Below are 20,637 nucleotides of genomic sequence, written 5' to 3' on the forward strand. Positions count from 1 at the left end.
TAGCCTTACGGGAGTTCCTTTGTATGTTATTTGTTGCTTTTCCCTTGTTGTTTTTAATATTCTATCTTTAATTTTTGTCATTTTGATTACAACATGTCTTAGTGTGTTCTTCTATGGGTTAATCCTGTATGGGACTCTGCGCTTCCTAGACTTTGGTGATTATTTCCTTTCTCAGGTTAGGGAAGGTTTCAGCTACTCTCTCTCCAAATGTTTTTTCAGGCCCTTTCTCTCTTCTTCTGGGATCCCTATAATGTGAATATTAGTGTATTTGATGTTGTCCCAGAGGTCTCTCAAACTGTCCTCATTTCTTTTCATTTTTTTTTCCTTCTTTCTGTTTGGCAGTAGTGATTTCCACTACTCTGTATTCCAGCTCACTGATCCATTCATCTGCTTCATTTAATCTACTATTGATTCCTTCTAGTGTGTTTTTCATTTCAGTTATTGTATTTGTCAGTTCTGTTTGGTTGTTCTTTATACTTTCTAATTCCTTGTTAAAAACTTCTAATTTCTCACTCTGTGCATCCATTCTCCTCCTGAGTTCCTTGATCATCTTTACGATCATGACTCTGAACTCTTTCGTGGGTAGATTGCCTATCTCCATGTCACTTAGTTCTTCCTCTGGGGTTTTATCTTGTTCCTTCATCTGAAACATATTCCTCTGTCTCCTCATCTTTTCTAAATTGCTATTTGTATTTTTATGTATGTGGTAGGTTAGTTATGTTTCTCCACCTTGGAAAAGTAGTCCTCTGTAGGAGACATCCTATGTATCCCAGGATTACACTCCCCTCTCGTCACCCAAGGGCCAGGGGCCGGCTGGTCCCAGGGTAGTGTCTAGCCTGCAGCAGGCTGCAGGACTATAGTTTTCTTAGTTCTGATGTCTGCCCACTGGTGGGTTGAGCTGGGTCTTGGCCCTCTGGTGGGCAGGGCTGTGTCTAGAAGCTGTCTAGAGGTGGCTGTGGGCTCAGGAAGTCTTTAGGCAGCCTGTCTGCTGATGGGTGGGGCTATGTTCCCATCCAGTTTGTTATTTGGCCTCAGGCATCCCAGCAGTAAAGCCTACAGCCTGTTCCGTTCTGCCGGGTCTTGATGTGCCAAGGTGTGTCAGCCTCCAGGAGAGCTCATGCAGATGAATGCTCCCTGATGTTTCTGCCACCATTGTCTATGTCCCCAGGGTCTCCCCCACCCCAGGAGACCCTCCAAGACCAGCAGGTAAGTCTGGGCCAGTCTTCTATCAAATTACTGCTTTTACCCTTGGTCCCAGGGTGTATGAGATTTTGTGTATGCCCTTTAAGAGTGAAGTCTCTATTTCCATCAATCCTGAGGAGCTTCTGCGTTCAAGTCCTGCTAGCCTTCAAAGCCAAGTCCTCTTCATGGTGCCAGACCCCTGGGCTGGAAGGCCTTAGTGGGGCTCAGAACTCTCACTCCTGTGCGAGAACCTCTGTAATATAATTAATCTCCGGTTTGTGGGTTGCCCACCCGGGGAGTACAGGATTTGATTATATCGTGTGTCCACCCCTCCTACCGGTCTCATTGTGGTGCCTTTGTTTTGAACTGCATGCACTCATTGTTTTGATTCAGACACCTAGTTGTTTGTTAGCTACCAACCTGGATCTTAAAGAAAGGAATATACCTTTCTTTATAAAAAGAAAGGATTGGTAAAAGAAATGAGAGGGCTTTGAGATATAGAAGGGACAGAATGAGAGCAGGCTGAGGAATAAGAAGCTATAATGCTTGGTGAACCAAATGACTCCATTGGATTGTTTCATAGAGTAAAGCTAGTGTGGTGTAAGAATAGGCAGTGGTATAGTTGAGGGTGTCGGGTGTCTGCAGAGCTCAGTTTACATTTTATTCAGTAGATAAGACATAGCCACTTCAGATACTTAAGCAGGAGATTGATTTGACTGACAAAGATGATCCAGACTATGGGTTTAAGATATATTGGAGTACCAACTTATGAGTGTGCCACACTGGAGAGATATTTTTTCTTCAGAAATGGATTTAACGCTATATATTATATTTTTCCCATATGAGACTACATGAGTTAGTATTACCCTTAACCTCATTCTGTATTTAAGGAAACTTAATAAGCACAGAGTTTAGAGCTAGAAAGCTAGAAAAATGTGAAATCAAATAGTAAATTCAGGTCAGATTCTAACTTTCTTCCCTGTTCCTTTCTACTACATCATGATTCCTCTTATAAACTTCAACACTAAAGACTACAAAACTGTGAAGTTGCCAGTGATGATAACAGGAAAATAGGAAAAGTTTGCTGTAGGTTTAGTTTTCATCTTGTTAAGTTTCATTTGTCAGTAGAATAAACAAGAGGAGGTGTTCTAGAACTAGTTGGAGAGAGAAGAACTAGGAAAGATGAGAGGAAAAGCTGAGCTGTTGACTAGAACTTACCTGTATAGAGGCAAAAGGACATCAAATCAAAGCTATTAAGCCTCAGAGTCCTCATCTATAGAATGGAGATAGTAATATTACCCACCTCACAGAGTTGATCTAAGGGTTACTGTACTGTGCTAGATATGGTGTAGGCACTCAATAAATTAAGCTGCTTTGTTAAGTTAGTAGTAGTGTGGGTGGATATGAAACAGCAAATATGAAAACTATTAAGAAGGTGAGAGGGTTGGATTGGGAGTTTGGGATTAGTAGATGCAAACTGGTATATACAGAATAAATAAACAACAAGGTCCTACTGTGTAGCACAGGGAACTATATTCAATATCCTGTGATAAACCATAATGGAGAAGAATATGAAAAAGTATGTATATATATGTATAATTGAGTCACTTTGCTGTACAGCAGCAATTAACACAACATTGTAATTCAGCTATACTTCAGTAAAAAATTAATTTAAGGGCTTCCCTGGTGGCGCAGTGGTTGGGAGTCCGCCTGCCGATGCAGGGGACACGGGTTCGTGCCCCGGTCCGGGAAGATCCCACATGCCACGGAGCGGCTGGGCCCGTGAGCCATGGCCACTGAGCCTGCACGTCTGGAGCCTGTGCTCCGCAATGGGAGAGGCCACAACAGTGAGAGGCCCACGTACCGCAAAAAAAAAAAAAAAAAATTAATTTAAGAAAAGAAGGTGAAATTGGCAGGATAAGGCAGTTTATTAGATTTAGCAGGCAAAGGAGAATTCTAGCATGGATAAATGGGTACATGGTAGTGCCATTTATTGAGATTGGGTATATGAAGAGGAGGAACAGATGTGTTTGTGTTTGGGGCAGAGGCTGGGTAGAGAAAATGATTAATTCTTTTGGAATATGTTGAGCTTGAACTTACAATAGGGCATCAAGAGATACCTAGTAGATATTTAGATTTATAGGTCCAGGCACTGTCACATTTTAACTAGATACCTTAACCAAGTTATATAGCCTGACTGTGCCTCAGTTTAACCATTTATAAAAGGAGAATAATAATGTCTGTTTGTCATGGCTTCATGTAAGAGTAATAAATGGGTTGGGAAGAATAAATTTGAAAAATGCATGCCACTTACGGTCATGCAAATTCATTCTTTCTCTCACTCAGTATTTCTCAGTGTGATTCATGGATCTCTTGCATCAGAATCACCTAGAGCTTTGTTTAAAATGCATGTTCTGTATCTCCTGCACTCTTCCCAACTACTGAATCATAATCTCTTGGGGATGGGACCTGGAAAATAATATATTTCACATGGTTGCTTTGAATACTAAATATGTTCATCTTTGTAAAGCATCTACCACAGTGCCTGTCACATAGTAGACACTTGATCTTTTTAAGTTTTTTCTTTTCTCCCTTAGTTACCTAGCACCACGCCTAGCACATAATACTGCTCTACAGTATGTTTCTCAACTATAGAAATGACTGCATTAATTCTTTTAAAAGTCTTGGACATGAAACACTCTGATTTGTACATCAAATGCTGCTTAATAGGGAATCCTTGAGGGAATTAATTGCCTGAGAGTGTTTAGGGGATTTCTTTTTACTTTAGAGTACTACAGTTGTTTATGCCATGAACTGATGGAGGTATTATCTCTAGTTATTTTTCATGCTCTAAATATATAGTAGTATTGTTCAGCTATTCTTTTTTTGTGTTTGTTTGGGTTTTTTTTGGCTGCATCACGCAGCTTATAGGATTTTAGGTCCCCAACCAGGGATTGAACCTGGGCCCACAGCAGTGAAAGCATCAAGTCCTAACCACTGGACTGCCAGAGAATTCCCTTGTTCAGCTATTCTTTTTAACGAACTACCCAAAACTTAGTGATTTACAGTAATAAGTGTTTATTATCATGCTTATAGGTCTAGCTGGAGCAGCTCTACTCCAGGCTGCAGTTGGCAAGTTGGCTGGGTACTCCATATGTCTCTTATCCATCTTAGACCAGTGAACTAGCCAGGACCTGATCTTCTCATGGTGTTATCTGAAGCTCACAAACATAAGCCCCACTGAGCAAGTATATTTCAAGGCTTTGCTTGCCCCAGGTTCACCAACATAAGTTCCCACATCAGTAGGGCACAGAAGTATATTCTGCCCACACTAAGAGGGCAAAAAGAGTGAATATTTGCTGAACAGTTATCCAGACTATCAGAATATTCAATCACATGTTGTACATCTGCATATGAGTTGTTCCTTGGGCAACTTAAACCAAACACATCCAAAGCTGATTTCATTTCCTTTTCCCTACCTCCCCACCCCCCACAAATATCCAGGTACTTTCTTGTGTTCTCCGTCTCCATTAATGGAATCACTATCCACCCAGTCACCTAGAAGAGAAACATCAGACAGAAGTTTTATTTCTCCAGTTTTCTCCTCCACCATATCCAACAAAGTACATTTGTTGACTTGGCCAACATAAAGCTAGTCATGTCACTGCTCTGCTTAGAAAATTTCAAAGGCTTTCCATAGACCTCAGAATTAAGCAAAAACTCCTTAGGATAGTGTTCAGGGCCATTTTTTTAAAACAATGATACAGTTCCAAATTTTTCCTTCATTCTCATCCCCTATATTTCATAACACATCTGAAGACCTAGCTATTCCATACCAAATACATATTCCCTTACAAACCTACCATGATCTTTGATTCTCTGTACCTTTGCTAAAACCACTTCCTTTTATTTATTGTTATTTATTTATTTATTTATTTGATTGCGCTGGGTCTTAGTTGTGGCAGGCGGGCTCCTTAGTTGTGGTTCACCAGCTCCTTAGTTGCAGCACGTAGGCTCCTTAGTTGCGGCAGGTGGGCTCCTTAGTTGTGGCATGCAAACTCCTAGTTGCGGCATGCATGTGGGATCTAGTTCCCTGACCAAGGATCGAACCCAGGCCCCCTGCATTGGGAGCACAGAGTCTTATCCACTGTGCCACCAGGGAAGTCCCTAAAACCATTTCCTTTACTTGAAATGACCTGCTCCCCTTGGTACCTGTTGAAATCTTATATATCCTTTAATTCCTAGCTTTTGTTTTATCTCCTCTATGAAGCACTTCCTGATAATCCTTGTGAGAATGAGCTGCTTACTCCATTCTCAGTATTCCTATAATACTTTGTGCCTCTATTTTAGCACTTAGTGCAGTTCACCTGTATTGTACTGAGTGTGTATTTACGTGTTTCCCTCACTAAGTGGTGAACTCCCTAAGGGCAAGAACTATGCATTTGGCACAGTGCCCATAAAGTATGGGCTCAGTAAATGTTGGCTGCATTGAATTTTTAATTATAAATGTCATTAAAAAATTTTTTTTATACTTTGTGACATTCCTTCTGAGGTAGGTTAATGTTGTGATTCCTTTTTTATCAGTTTAAGGGTGGGAAGGGGCAGATGATATAGCGATTGCAGAATGGAAATATCAAGAAAATTTACTGTCTTCAACCAGTGTCCTTGAAATAATAATTACTACTACCTACTCCCAAATCTCTACCAATCATTAAACAACTGCTGTGTGCCTGATCAAATATAGCATTTCCAGGGTCACACCACTAATAATTTTTGGAACCAAGATTTGAACCTGAGTCTTACTATAAAGCCTATAGTTTTCTACTATTGCATACTGTCCTCACTCATTTCTATCTTAAAGCAATAACTATCTTATTGGAGAAGAGTTTTCTATGTGGAAACATGCATAGGTCTTTCATTTATATATCCTTTTGTTAGGCTGAAAGGGGACAAGGAGGAAGATATGACAAAAGTGTAAATTTAAAAGAAAGCCAAACCAATTAGCAGGCACCTAAAGAGAACCAAAGGAAATGTGGAAACTTTACCCCACCTATTTAAAAAAAATTTTTATTGACATGTAGTTGATTTTAGTCCCACCTTTTAATTTTAAACAATATTAAACCTATGAAACAGTTGTATGAATATTACAATAAATAGCCGCACACCCTTTCTCAAAATCTTCAAGTTGTTAATACTTTGCCATGTTGGTGTTTTCTCTCTAAACACACACACACACACACACACACACACACACACACACACACACATTTTCCCCAATCATTTGAGTGTAAATGGCAGATATTTTAGCATTTCTTTCCTAAGAACATAAACATTCTCCTACATAGCCACAATATCATTCTCACAAATAAGGATATGATCCGTGATACAATATTACTATTTAGTATACAGCCTATCTTCAAATTTCCCCCCAAATGCCCTCTATAACTATTGCCGATTTTGTGGGTTTATTTTTATATATAATACAGGCAATAGGTGTAAAGTATAACATAATTCTCAGAGTCTTGTCCATTTGATCAGACTAAAGGTTCTAGTACTTAGGACACAAAAGGAAAGATAGATGAGCTGAGCTGTCCCTAACCCTTTCTGCTTTTGTGTGTGTTTGTTTTTGCTTGTGTTTTCCCATTTACCTTCTAAACGTGGTTGACCTGAAAAGCCTATTGAACCTCTCCTACCCCTTTTTCTATTTTGAAATATTTTGAACCTATATAACAAATTGGAAAAAAATAATAAACACTTGTATACCATCAACCTAGATTTACCAGTTTTTAATATTCTGGCACATTTACTTTATTTATCTTTCGGTGGCTTTCTCTCTCTCTCTCTCTGAATAACTATATTTGCTGAATCATTTGGAAGTACTGACATCATGATACTTAACTCTAAATACTTCAGCCTGTATCTAATAAAACAAAGGCATTCTGCCTTACATAATCATAATGTTACACTCAAGAAATCCAACATTTATATAATATTAAATAGCATCAACTCCATAGTCAAATTATAACAATTGTTCCAATAAAATAATATCTTTTATAGCTGGCTTTCCTTTCCAACCCAAGATCCAGTCAGGTGTCATGCATTGCATTTTGTTGTCATGTTTCTTTACTCTATCAATAGACAGATTTATTGATTGAAGTATAATTGACCTACAATACTATGCAAGTTTCAGGTGCATAACATAATGATTTGATATTTCTATACATTACAAAATGATTACCACAATAAGTCTAGTTACCATCTGCCATCATACAAAATATTTACACTGTTATTGACTATATTCCCCATGCTGCACATTTCATCCCTGTGACTCATTTCTTTTGTAATGGTTAAGTTTGTACCTCTTAATCTCCCTCACCTATTTCACGCATCTCCCCCACCACCTCCCCTCTGGCAACCACCTGTTTATGAGTCTAATTTCTGTTTTGTTTTACTTGTTTATTTGTTTTGTTTTTTAGATTTCACATATAAGTGAAATCATACAGCATTTGTCTTCCTCTGTCCGACTTATATCACTTAGCTTAATACCCTCTAAGTACATCCTTGTTGTCGCAAATGGCAAGATTTCATTCTTTTAGTGTTTTCACTTTCTTAGCAAAAATACACAAGTGGAATTGCTGGATTGTCTGGTACTTCTATTTTTAATATTTTGAGGGACCTCCGTACTGTTTTCCATAGTGGCTGCACCAAGTTACATTCCCACCAACAGTGCACAAGGGTTCCGTTTTCTCCACATCCTCGCCAACACTTGCTATTTGCTATCTTTTTGATAATAGCCATTCTGACAGATCTGAGGTGATATTGCACTGTGGTTTTTATTTCTATTTCCCTGATGTAGCTACATCAAACTAAAAAGCTTTTGCACAATGAAGGAAACTAACAACAAAATCAAAAGGCTTTGGAAGAAAATATTTGCAAACAATGTATCTAATAAGGGGTTAATATCTAAAATATACAAAGAACTCATACAACTCAACACCAACAAACAAATAACCCAATTAATAATTGGGCAGAGGTCCTGAATATACATCTTTCCAAAGAAGACATACATATATCCAACAGACACATGAAAAGATGCTAATAGCTTTCCTCCAAGAGAAAACAATAAGATTTCCGTAACATTGACATGTTATGGAAAGCCTCTTAAAGAGGAACAGAATCAGACACTCACTAAGGGTAGAGAGCCTTAGTGGTTTGCCGGGAGGGATTGCAAGAAGCAGAGAGGGAGCTGGTGGCAGGGTGAGGATGCCTCAATAACAGGCTGATGCTTCAAACACAGACCTATGCGCAAGGCTGTAAGTAATCACCCACCAAGGCCTGGATCCACAGGCTGTTGCAGTTATCTTTCATGGCTCTGTATGTGACACCCTGGGCCTGCAGTAAAGCACGCAACAGCCAAATTGAGTTCCACTGCTCCAGCAACTCTGATGGGCTCCTGCTGTCTGCAGTCTCTGAATCTTGAGAGGATTATGGTTTTGCACTCTTTTATGACCTTTCACTTCATTGAGCAGTGGCCTTGTTTCCTCATACTAGAATGTGAGCTCTTACAGCCTGGGGATCATGGTGCTCCTCAAAGTAGATGCTATTCTTTGGGGGTTTTCTTAATAAATTTATTTATTTTTGGCTGTGTTGGGTCTTCGCTGCTGCGCGCGGGCTTTCTCTAGTTGCGGGGAGCGGGGGCTACTCTTCATTGCAGTGCGTGGGCTTCTCATCGCGGTGGCTTCTCATTGCAGAGCACGGGCTCTAGGTGCATGGGCTTCAGTAGTTGAGGTATGAGGGCTCAGTAGTTGTGGCTCATGGGCTCTAGAGTGCAGGCTCAGTAGTTGTGGCACACGGGCTTAGTTGCTCCATGGCATGTGGGATCTTCCCAGACCAGGGATCGAACCTGTGTCCCCTGCATTGGCAGGCAGATTCTCAACCACTGCGCCAGCAGGGAAGCCCCTATTCTTTGTTAAATGAAGGAATCATTCAGTATTTCAGATAAATGCATTTACTTAAGGCAGGTGAAGCTCTCCAGCCCTGATTTGTAATTCTGTTAAATATTTACCTTGGTCGTTGTACCAGAAAAAAAAAATGTTAGTTCTTCATACCATAGCTGTTCAGCTCAGGGTGGTTCTAGGATTGATCACAGAGCTGTGGAACTAAAAAAGCATCTAATCCAATCGTTTTATCGATGCATTCTTTAAGAACCAATTCTTGTAATCAAATGAAAAAATATCCCCATTTTTGTTTTGCCTTTTAAAAATGTATAAACCTAGGGACTTCCCTGGTGGTCCAGTGGTTAAGAATCTGCCTTCCAATGCAGGGGATGCAGGTTCAATCCCTCGTCGGGGAACTAAGATCCCACATGCCACAGGGCAACTAAGCCCGCACGTGCCACGACTACTGACCCCTCACACCATAACTAGAGAGCCCACACACTGCAACCACTGAGCCCACGCACTCTGGAGCCTGTGTGCCACAATGAAAGATCCCACATGCCACAACGAAGATCCTGCATGCCGCAACTAAGACCTGATGCAGCCAAATAAACAAATATATATTTTTTAATGTATAAACCTAAATTACTTTAGAGATAAAGAATCTAATCTCCCCCCCAATCTCTTCTGATCTTTGTGGAGAATAGGGAAAGCTGGAGGCAGAGATACTGTTCAGAGCCACCTGGCCACTAGCTCTGCATCCCCTCCCACGATGAGGAAGTACCATTGCTGCTGATCAGTTTGGTTCACTCTTTGACGTGCAGGTGTTCTAATTTAGAACACTCTGATATTCCCTTAAGTGTAAGCTCATATAGTCTTAGTGTAAATTCCTTAAGAAGATGCTGATGAAGTTAAGTCAGAACATAAAAAGGTGTTAGTGTGAGAGACTGGCTATGTTATCAGCTCTGGAACACTCACTGAGTGAAGAGTGTCAGCAGTAGTTGTACACCCCACAGGGAATCAAGAGACATGGAGAAAGCCAGAAAAGATGGGCTGCATCTGTTCCTGCTTTGTGTAGCCACCTGGCTTATGCTAAACTTTGTTTCCTTGGCTAAATAAATCAGGAAGTAGTGAGTAGGTATGTGTGCCTATATGTGGTCTCTTCCTGCTAATCTATAACCTGCCAATACTACAGGGTTATTTTTTAAGCTGTTTATTTTGAAATAATTTAAGACTTACAGAAAAGTTACAGGAATATTAGAATTCTCATTTTTACCCAGACCCAAATGTTAAGTTTATCATATTTTCTTTATCATCCTCTTCTCCAACAGACTTTTTTCTGAACTGCTGTATTCTACCCCTTTGCTCCTAAATACCTGTGTGTATTTCCCCAAAAAACAAGGACATTCTCTTACAACACTGTGATGAAAATCAGGAAATTAACATTGATACAATACTATTATCTAATAAACAGACCTTATTAATATTTTGCCAGTTGACCTAATACACGTTACATTTATTTGTCATATTAATGGAATCATACAGTATATAGTCTTTTGAGACTTTTTTCACTCAGCATAATACATTTTAGATTCATCCATATTGTCATAGGTATCAATAATTTGTTCCTTTTTTATTATTGAATAGTATTCCATTGTTGGATTATAACACAATTTGTTGATGAACATTTGGGTTGTTTCCAGTTTGGTTTACTACAAGTAAAGCTGCTACAGATGACTGTAGTTAGTAATGCTATACGATATATATGAAAGTTGTTAAGAGACTAAATCCTAAGAGTTCTCATCACAAGAGAAAAATGATTTTTTCTTTTTTTGTATCTGTGTGAGATGATGGATGTTAACTAAACTTATTGTGGGGATCATTTCATGAGATACATAAGTCATATGCTGTACACCTTGAACTTATTCAGTGCTGTATGTCAACTATATCTCAATAAAACTGGAAAAAAAAAATCTAGAGTAGGATATGCTGCTTCTAAGTTTAGGAAATAAGAGTTAACAACGCCTCCTCCCACCCCCAATAGAAAGCTGCTATGAACGTTCATGTACAGGTTTTTGTGTGAATGTGAGTTTTCATTTCTCTAGGATAAATACCCAGGTATGTGATTGCTGAATTGCGTAAGTACATATTTAAGAAAATGCCAAACTGCTTTCCTGCTAGAACATGAAGAAAGTGATATGCAGTAAGACTGGTGAGGCAGCTGGGAACTTACAGACCATGTTAAGGAGTTTGGCAGTTATTTTAAGGGCAATGAGAAGCCATTGAGTGCTGTTAAGCAGAGGAGTGACTTGAGTGGATTTGTGTTTTGCAAAGATTCCTCTAGCTACAATTTGAAGAATGGTTAATTGGAAAGGGCTAAAGTGGTTTTATGGAGACCAGTTAGAAAGTTACTGCAACAGGCTAAATAAGAAGTAATGACAGCTTAGACCAGGGTAGTGGCAGTGGAGATGGAGAGGAATGGACAGGTCCAAGAGATAATAAGGAAGTAAATTATTATGTCCAATCTTCTGGGGAAAATGTTTAACATTTCAACATTATACTTAATGTTTAGCTAGCTGTAGGTTTTTCTTAGATGTCCTCTACCTAAGGAAGTTTCCCTTCTAGTTTAGTTTATTTTTTAAATATTAATAATTATTATTATTTATTTTTATTGAAGTATAATTGACCTACAACACTATGTTAGTTCCACGTGCACAACATAATGATTTCATGTTTCTATACATTACAAAATGATCACCACGATAAGTCTAGTTACCATCTGTTACCATACACTATTATTGACTATATCCCCCATGCTGCATATTTCATCCCTGTGACTCATTTGTTTTTTGTTTTTTAATTAATTAATTTATTTATTTATGGCTGCATTGGGTCTTTGTTGCTGTGCACGGGCTTTCTCTACTTACTGCGAGCAGGGGTTAGTCTTCGTTGCGGTGTGTGGGCTTCTCATTGTGGTGGCTTCTCTTGTTGCGGAGCTTGGGCTCTAGGCACACAGGCTTCAGTAGTTGTGGCACACGGGCTCAGCAGTTGTGGCTCGTGGGCTTTAGAGTGCAGGCTCAGTAGTTGTGGTGCACAGGCTTAGTTGCTCTGCGGCATGTGGGATCTTCCTGGACCAGGGCTCGAACCCATATCCCCTGCATTGGCAGGCGTATTCTTAACCACTGTGCCACCAGGGAAGCCCGACTCATTTATTTTGTAACTGTAAGTTTGTACCTCTTAATGTCCCTCACCTATTTCACTCATCTCCCCCACCACCTCCCCTCTGGCAACTATGTGTTTATTCTTTGTATCTATGAGTCTATTTCTGTTTTGTTTTTTAGATTCCACATATAAATGAAATCATACAGTATTTATCTTTCTCTGACTTAATTCACTTAGGATAATACCCTCTAGGTCCATCCATATTGTCACAAATGGCATTATTTAATTCTTTCGTATGGCTGAGCAATATTCCATTGTATATATGAACCACATTTTTAAAAAATTTTGTTTATTATTTATTTTTGGCTGCATTGGGTCTTCGTTGCTGCGCATGGGCTTTCTCTAGTTGCGGCGAGCAGGGGCTACTCTTTGTTGCAGTGTGCGGACTTCTCATTGCAGTGGCTTCTCATTGCAGTGGCTTCTCAGGCTCTAGGCACACAGGCTTCAGTAGTTGTGGTGCGTGGGCTCAGTAGTTGTGGCTCGTGGGCTCTAGAGTACAGGCTCAGTAGTTGTGGCACATGGGCTTAGTTGCTCCGCAGCATGTGGGATCTTCCTGGACCAGACCTTGAACCCGTGTCCCCTGCATTGGCAGATGGATTCTTAATCACTGCGCCATCAGGGAAGCCCTGAACTTTTTAAATTAAATTTTATTGGAGTATAGTTGCTTTACAATGCTGTGTGAGTTTCTTGCTCTACAACAAAGTGAATCAGTCATACATATATATATATATCCACTCTTCATTGGATTTCCTTTCCATTTAGGTCACCACAGAGCACCGAGTAGAGTTCCCTTTGCTATACAGTAGGTTCTCATTAGCTATCTATTTTATACATAGTAGTGTATATATGTCAGTCCCAATCTCCCAATTCATCCCACCCTTCTTCCCCCCTTGGCAACCGTAAGTTTGTTCTCTACATCTGTGACTCTATTTCTGCTTTGCAAATAAGTTCATCTCCACCGTTTTTCTAATTTCCACATATAAGCGATATTATACTATATTTGTTTTTCTCTTTTTGACTTACTTCACTCTGTATGACAGTCTCTAGGTCCATCCACGTCTCTGCAAATGGCACTATTTTGTTACTTTTTATGGCTAAGTAATATTCCATTGTATATATGTACCACATCTTCTTTATCCATTCCTCTGTTGATGGACATTTAGGTTGCTTCCATGCCCTGGCTATGGTAAATACCGCTGCAGTGAACATCGGGGTGCATGCATCCTTTTGAATTATGGTTTTCTCCAGATATATGCCTAGGAGTGGGATTGCTGGGTCATAAAAAACTGTTTTTAGTTTTTTAAGGAACCTCCATACTGTTCTCCATAGGGGCAGTACCAATTTACATTCCCACCAGCAGTGTACAAGGGTCCCCTCTTCTCCACACCCTCTCCAGCATTTTTTGTTTGTAGAACTTTTTTTTTTTTTTTTTTTCGGTACGCGGGCCTCTCACTGTTGTGGCCTCTCCCATTGCAGAGCACAGGCTCCAGACATGCAGGCTCAGCGGCCATGGTTCACGGGCCCAGCCGCCCCGCAGCATCTCGGATCCTCCCGGACTGGGGAACAAACCCGTGTCCCCTGCATTGGCAGGCGGACTCTCAACCACTGCACCACTAGGGAAGCCCTGTTTGTAGAATTTTTGATGATGGCCATTCTGACCGGTGTGAGGTGACACCTCATTGTGGTTTTGATTTGCATTTCTCTAATAATTAGAGATGTTGAGCATTTTTCATGTGTCTGTAGGCCATCTGTATGTCTTCTTTGGAGAAATGTCTATTTAGGTCTTCACCCATTTTTTGATTGGATTGGTTTTTTCTATATTGAGCTGCATGAGCTGTTTGTATATTTTGGAGATTAATCCCTTGTCAGTTGCTTCATTTGCAAATATTTTCTTCGATTCTGAGGACTGTCTTTTCATTTTGTTTATGGTTTCCTTTGCTGCGCAAAAGCTTTTAAGTTTAATTAGATCCCATTTGTTTATTTTTGTTTTTATTTTCATTACTCTAGGAGGTGAATCAAAAAAGATCTTGCTGTTATTTATGTCAAAGAGTGGTGTGCCTATGTTTTCCTCTGAGGGTTTTTATAGTGTCCGGTCCTTAATCCATTTTGAGTTTATTTTTGTGTATGGTGCTAGGGAGTGTTCGAATTTCATTTTTTTACATGTAGCTGTCCAGTTTTCCCAGCACCACTTATTGAAGCGACTATCTTTTTTCCATTGTATATTCTTGCCTCCTTTGTCATAGATTAGTTGGCCATAAGTGCGTGTACCACATCTTCTTTATCCATTCCTCTCTCGATGGACATTTAGGTTGCTTCCATATCTTGGCTATTCTAGTTTAGTTTTCTGAGAGTTTTCTTTTTTTTAATCATAAATACATGGTGAACTTCATTAAATGCTTTTTCTGCATCATTTGACACAACTGTGTAATTTTTCTTCTTTACTTTGTGGTGAACTACATTGATTTTTAAAATATTGAACCAACCTTGGATTTGCTGATGTTTTGTCGAGGATTTTCATTAAATGTTTAAAATAGAATTCACCACTGAAATCATATGTGTCTAGAATTTTTTCTGTGGGAGGGTTTTAAATTATAAATTCAATTTCTAACATCTATAGGACTATTCAGATTTTCTGCTTCTTGTGTTTTAATAAGTTGTGTCTTTCAAAAAAATCTGTCCACTTCTTCTAAGTTGTCACATTTATTAGTGTAAATTTATTCCCAATTTTTAAAATTATTCTTCTGCTATCCGTATGATCTATAGTAATGTCCCCTTCATTCCTGGTATTTATGAATTGTGTCTTCTCTTTTTTTCCTGATCAGTCTTACAATGGTTTCAATTTTATTAATCTTTTGAAAGAACCAACTTTTGGCCTTGTTGATTTTTCTCTGTCATTTGTTTCCCATTTCATTGATTTACATACATATATTCATTATTATCGGTCTTCTGCTTGCTTTGAATATGATTTGCTTCTCTTCTAGCTTTTTAAGGTGGGGGCTTACACCATTGATTTTAGACAATTATTTTTCTATTATAAGTATTTAAAGTGATAAATTTGCCTATAAGCATTATATAGCTGTATTCCACAAATTTTGATGTATTTTTCCTTTACCCTTTAGTTCAAAATACTTTGTTGCTCAATTTCCAATTATTTATGGCTTTTCTAAATATCTTATTGTTATCAACAAATCTATTTTGTCAGATATCATATTGTTATTTCATTTCTTTGAAATTTACTGAGACTTATGTCAGCATAAGGTCTTAGTGACTGTTCCATGTACACTTGAAAAAACAATGTGTATTCTGCAGTTGTTGGGTGTAGTAACCTATAAATGTCTATTAGGTCAAATTAACTGACAGTGTTGCTAAAAGCTCCCATTTCCTTAATTAGACTCTTTGTCTATGTGTTTTATCATTTACTGAGAGAAGGTTGTTAAAATTTCCAACCATAGAGCTGGATGGACCTAGAGTATGTCATGCAGAGTGAAGTAAGTCAGAAAGAGGAAAACAAATACCGTATGCTAACACATATATATGGAATCTAAAAAAACAAAAAAATGGTTCTGAAGAACCTGGGGCAGGACAGGAATAAAGACGCAGACATAGAGAATGGACTTGAGGACGTGGGGAGTGGGAAGGGTAAGCTGGGATGAACTGAGAGAGTGGCATGGACATATATACACTACCAAATGTGAAACAGATAGCTAGTGGGAAGCAGCCGCATAGCACAGGGAGATGAGCTCGGTGCTTTGTGACCACCTAGATGGGTGGGATAGGAAGGGTGGGAGGCAGATGCAATAGGGAGGAGATATGGGGATATATGTATATGTATAGCTGATTCACTTTGTTATAAAGCAGAAACTAACACAACATTGTAAAGCAATTATACTCCAATAAAGATGTTGAAAAAAATCCAACTATAGTGGTTTTGTCTCTTTTCTTAGTTCTGTTATTTTTTTTTTTTAAATATTTATTTATTTATGGCTGCGTTGGGTCTTAGCTGCAGCATGCAGGATCTTTCCTTGCAGCGTGTGGGCTCCTCTCTAGTTGTGGCTCCAGAGTGCATGGGCTCTGTAGTTGTGGCACAGGGGCTCTTTAGTTGTGGTACACGGGCTCAGTAGTTGTGGCACGTGGGCTTATTTGCCCTGCCGCATGTGGGATCTTAGTTCCCAGAGCAGGGATCAAACCTGCATCCTCTGCATTGGAAGGCGTTTTCTTAGCGGCTGGACCACCAGGGAAGTCCCAGATATGTTATTTTTGTTTTCATATATTTTGTAGCTCTTTCACTAAGAGTGTACAGATTTGGGTTGTTATGTTTTTCTTAATGAATTGGTCCTTTAAGTATCATGAGATGAAACTCTTTATCTGTAGTAATACTTCCTATCTTGATATTAATATAACCACACCAGCTTTCTTAGTGTTTGCATTTTATATCTTTCTTTATCCTTTTACTTTCAACTTATGCCTTTATATTTCAAGTATACACCTTGTAAGTAGTGTTTAGTTGGGTCTTGCTTTTTAACTCAGTCTTTGCCTTTCATTAAACTATTTAGTCCACTTAAAGTTAATTACTGCTACAGTTATGTTTAAGTGTTAACATATTGCTATTTGTTTTCTGTTTGTCCTCATGTTTTTTATTCCTGCCTTTTTAGGGGGGTTAATCAAGTCTTTTTTAATACTTCAGTGTGTCTCCTTTATTGTTTTTTTAGCTCATGTGTATGTATGGGTGACAGGCAATTGCCTTAGGGAAGAATCAGGTTACACCTATAACAATTATTGTGTGCCTACAGTGGGCCAGGCACTGGGCTTAAGCACAACTCTGTGGTCATTAGGGCTAGTTCTTTCAAGTTTCAACATTGCTCCCTAGGTTACAGTATTCTAATAAAGTGCATTAAACACAGGTTAACATGTTTCTGTTCAAATCCCAACTGTGCTACTTAGTAATTGTGTCATCTTGGCTAATGTGTATTTTGTGAGCTTCAGTTTCTTTATCTATAAAACAAGGAGAATGGATGCTTTTGTGCTATTAATGCAGATCACATGGAATAATTTCTATAGCTGTATTATGAAAATTGCAACTTTAAACATGTAAGATATTATTATTCCAGGATTTAATAAAACTACTAAAAAAAAAAAGAAACTACTCATATTTGTTCTTCTACCTTTTATAACAAATTTCAATCCTATCTTCTCTAAACCATCAGCTTTTTAGACTGAAAAACCCTTCTTTCTTTGGTACATTTGTTGTTGTCTTGGTATATTCAGCAGCTCTTTCCCTAAACCATGTCTAACTGTGATTAGAATGTACCCCTTCTACAACCACTGCATCAAGGCATACTCCTAGTCATACTTCAAGATGCAATTAAAACAGCATGTCTTCCATGACAATTTTCCACTCTTATTCACTCCCCAGTAGTTGGGCTGGTATTTACCAAACTCTAACTCCTGTATCCCCTTTGCTGATGTGGAAGCAGTTCAGAAGCCACCATCCTTTAACGTTGGATTAATGTTCATTAAACACCTTACCTTAAATATCCCTGGGAGAATCTGGGAAGACTTTGCAGTGACAGGTTTTAAAGCATCAAAGTTTTCCTGGAGTTAAGTGGGAAAGGGGCTCAGAAAAAGGAAACGGTATGGAGCTTTCCAAGTTTTGGCATGGTGTGCAGGTGCTTTCTTCTCCCACGTCATCTTTCCACTCACTTGTCACTTACACTTCAGTCATATGGAACTAACTGTAGTTCACTAGGTTGCTCTTTCCTCTGAGTCTTAGTTCATGCTATTCCCTGTATTTGGTATGCCTTGTTCCCCTGATTTCCTTTAACCTGGCTAATTCCTGTTTGTCCTTTAGGTCTCAGCTTAAATGTCACGTCCTCTGGGGTGTCTTCCCTGACCCCCTGCCCTGACTCCCCAGGTCTGAATTAGGTGCCCTTTCTGTATGTTCTCACTACACCCTGAACATTACTTCTTTGTAGCACTTGTAAAACTACTGAAATTTCTTTGTAGTCTTCTATATTTTTCACTAGACTTAGAGCTCCATAAGGGCAGTACTGTATCTTCTGCTATTCCCAGGGCCCTAGTGAGCCTTGGCCTAGAGTAAACCTCAGTAAACATTTGTTCGGTGAATGAATGACTCTAACAGGAATGCTGACCGCAAAGAAAGATGAAAAGAGCAGGTAGCTGGTATACTTTCTCTTTCCATGTCCAGCATTCTCCTGGTGTGCAGCCTGCAGATGTGGAGGAAGTTGTCGAGAAGGGTGTGCAGATCCTTGTCATTGGCCGAGGGATGAGTGAGGCCTTGAAGGTAGGTATTGGTGAGCACAGCATTCCTGAGGACTTCTGGTAATCTCCTGGATCTTTACCTTAGAGATATGTCCTTCTTGGAAGTTCATCTCTATATATCATGCACCCTCATTTTGCTGAGCCAGGGGATGGCCCAGGATAAAACAGTGGCTGCGCACTATTCTTCCTCATCAGGGTTGGACTCTCCAGTCTCTAATCATAGGCTTGTGCTGTTTCAACTATTTTTCAGAAATTCCTCAATCCTGGAATTTCTTTTAAGCTCTACAGCTATCAATATTTGGCTCTTTAGATTTTTACAGTACTTTCCATTTTTACAGTAGTTTTAATTTTTCTTTTCTTGGGCACATTCAAGTTAAGCCTTTTTCCCCTTTCAAAAAAAGAAAGTTTATTTTTATTGTACTTACAGAAATAGTACATGCTTGTTGTAAAAGAGTCAATGTGAAAATGTAGAATTAAAAAGGTGAAAGATTTCCCCTTCCCAATCGTAACTGCTCCAATGCTCTCTCTATGCATCTGCAAATATATACACACTTACACATACTGATATACATGTTTTTACATAAATAGGATCGCTCTATACATATTGTTCTGTAACTTTTTATTCACTTACATTATTGCATTATGGACAGCCTTTCACATAAGTTTATAGAGATCTACCTCATTCTGTCCTTTATATAGATGTCGTAAAATCCAAAATCCAGTTCCCTACCAATGGAGGTGCCCTTTAGTTATATTTTTTAGTTTAACCTAGTTTTTTCCTCCATTAAAATGATCCCTATCTGTAAGACTACTGTTATTATAAAATTGTTCAAACATATAAAAAAGTAACGTAGGACATTTTAAAAAACATTTCACTCAGAGCTCCTTCTGACAAGGCAGAGTCTAATTAAATTTAAAATAATATTGAAGGCAAGCCAGAGTTGAGAAAATATCCAATAGCTGCCACTCTTGAGAATCTTTTATATAAATTCATTTACAAATATTTATTCAGCACCTTCTATGGGGCAGACACTATTCTAGGTACCAGGGACAACAAGCTAAACAAGGCAAACAAGGTTCATGGCCCTCATGGATAATAAAAATGTAGACAATTTCAGATCATAGTAAGTGCTGTGAAGAAAATGGTGACTTATGAGGAGCTGCTCTAAATAGGGTGATCAAGAAAGGCCTTTCTGAGAAGACATTTGAGCTGCAGTGTACATACATTCATAAAATTTCATCCTCACACCAACCCTTTGATTTTAAGTATTATTGTCCCCGTTTTATAGGGGAGGAAATTGCAGTTGAGAGACTTTCAAAGGTCTCTTGGTTAGTACATAGCAAAGTTAGAATTTAGACTCAGGTTGGACTGACTCAAACATTTAACATTTATCTGGATTTGAATCAGTCAGGTTGGACTGACTCAAACATTTAACGTTTTACATACCTTAGCTGAATTCATTCTCATACCAACCCTGTAAGCAGGTATTGTTATCCCTATTTACATACATGGAAACCAAGGCTCAGAGAATTTAATTCACTTACCCAAAGTCACAATGCTAGTAAGGACTTAAATTCAAGACTGACTCCAAAATCCATGCTCTTTCCAGTTTCCATATCACCTGAGCTGTCTGCACATGTTTCATGGTACTTCTGTTAACTTCTTAGAAGGCTTTTGACTCCTTGGGACTCACTGCCAAATTCTGGGCTGGTGACACGCTGGGTGATTGAGGAGTGATGGTTGTCACTGTCCAGTTCTGTAGAATATACTTGCCTCATAGCAGGAAAAGAAACCCTGGGGTCCTTTCCCCCTGATTTACTCATCTTTTTCCTTCTTCCCAGGTACCCCCATCAACTGTGGAATACCTCAAGAAAAAAGGCATTGATGTGCGGGTCCTCCAGACAGAGAAGGCAGTGAAGGAGTATAATGCCTTGGTTACCCAAGGCATCAGGGTGGGAGGGGTCTTCCATTCCACCTGCTGATGGAGCCTTAAGAGAATAAATCACTAAGCAATGA

At 39.0% G+C, this 20,637-nt stretch overlaps 1 protein-coding gene and 1 long non-coding RNA gene across 4 annotated transcripts in view; one reads left to right on the plus strand and one right to left on the minus strand.

Annotated features, from left to right (window-relative positions):
- Window positions 1-20,637, plus strand: part of AAMDC (adipogenesis associated Mth938 domain containing) — a 33,407-nt gene extending 12,770 nt beyond the window's left edge. For all 3 annotated transcript variants that reach the window (XM_049713622.1, XM_004279832.4, XM_049713623.1), the window contains 2 exons: window positions 18,547-18,642; window positions 20,463-20,637. In XM_049713622.1, the coding sequence (XP_049569579.1) occupies window positions 18,547-18,642; window positions 20,463-20,603 (237 nt within the window). In that variant the 3' untranslated portion in view covers window positions 20,604-20,637. The remainder of the gene's footprint in view (window positions 1-18,546; window positions 18,643-20,462) is intronic.
- Window positions 4,244-20,463, minus strand: LOC117196587 (uncharacterized). The gene is made up of 2 exons (XR_004476835.2): window positions 19,046-20,463; window positions 4,244-4,740 (listed from the first exon to the last, which is right to left on the minus strand). It is a non-coding gene; the product is annotated as an uncharacterized LOC117196587 (long non-coding RNA).

This window comes from Orcinus orca, chromosome 8, assembly GCF_937001465.1.
Source record: "Orcinus orca chromosome 8, mOrcOrc1.1, whole genome shotgun sequence".
Classification (NCBI taxonomy): Eukaryota; Metazoa; Chordata; class Mammalia; order Artiodactyla; family Delphinidae; genus Orcinus; species Orcinus orca.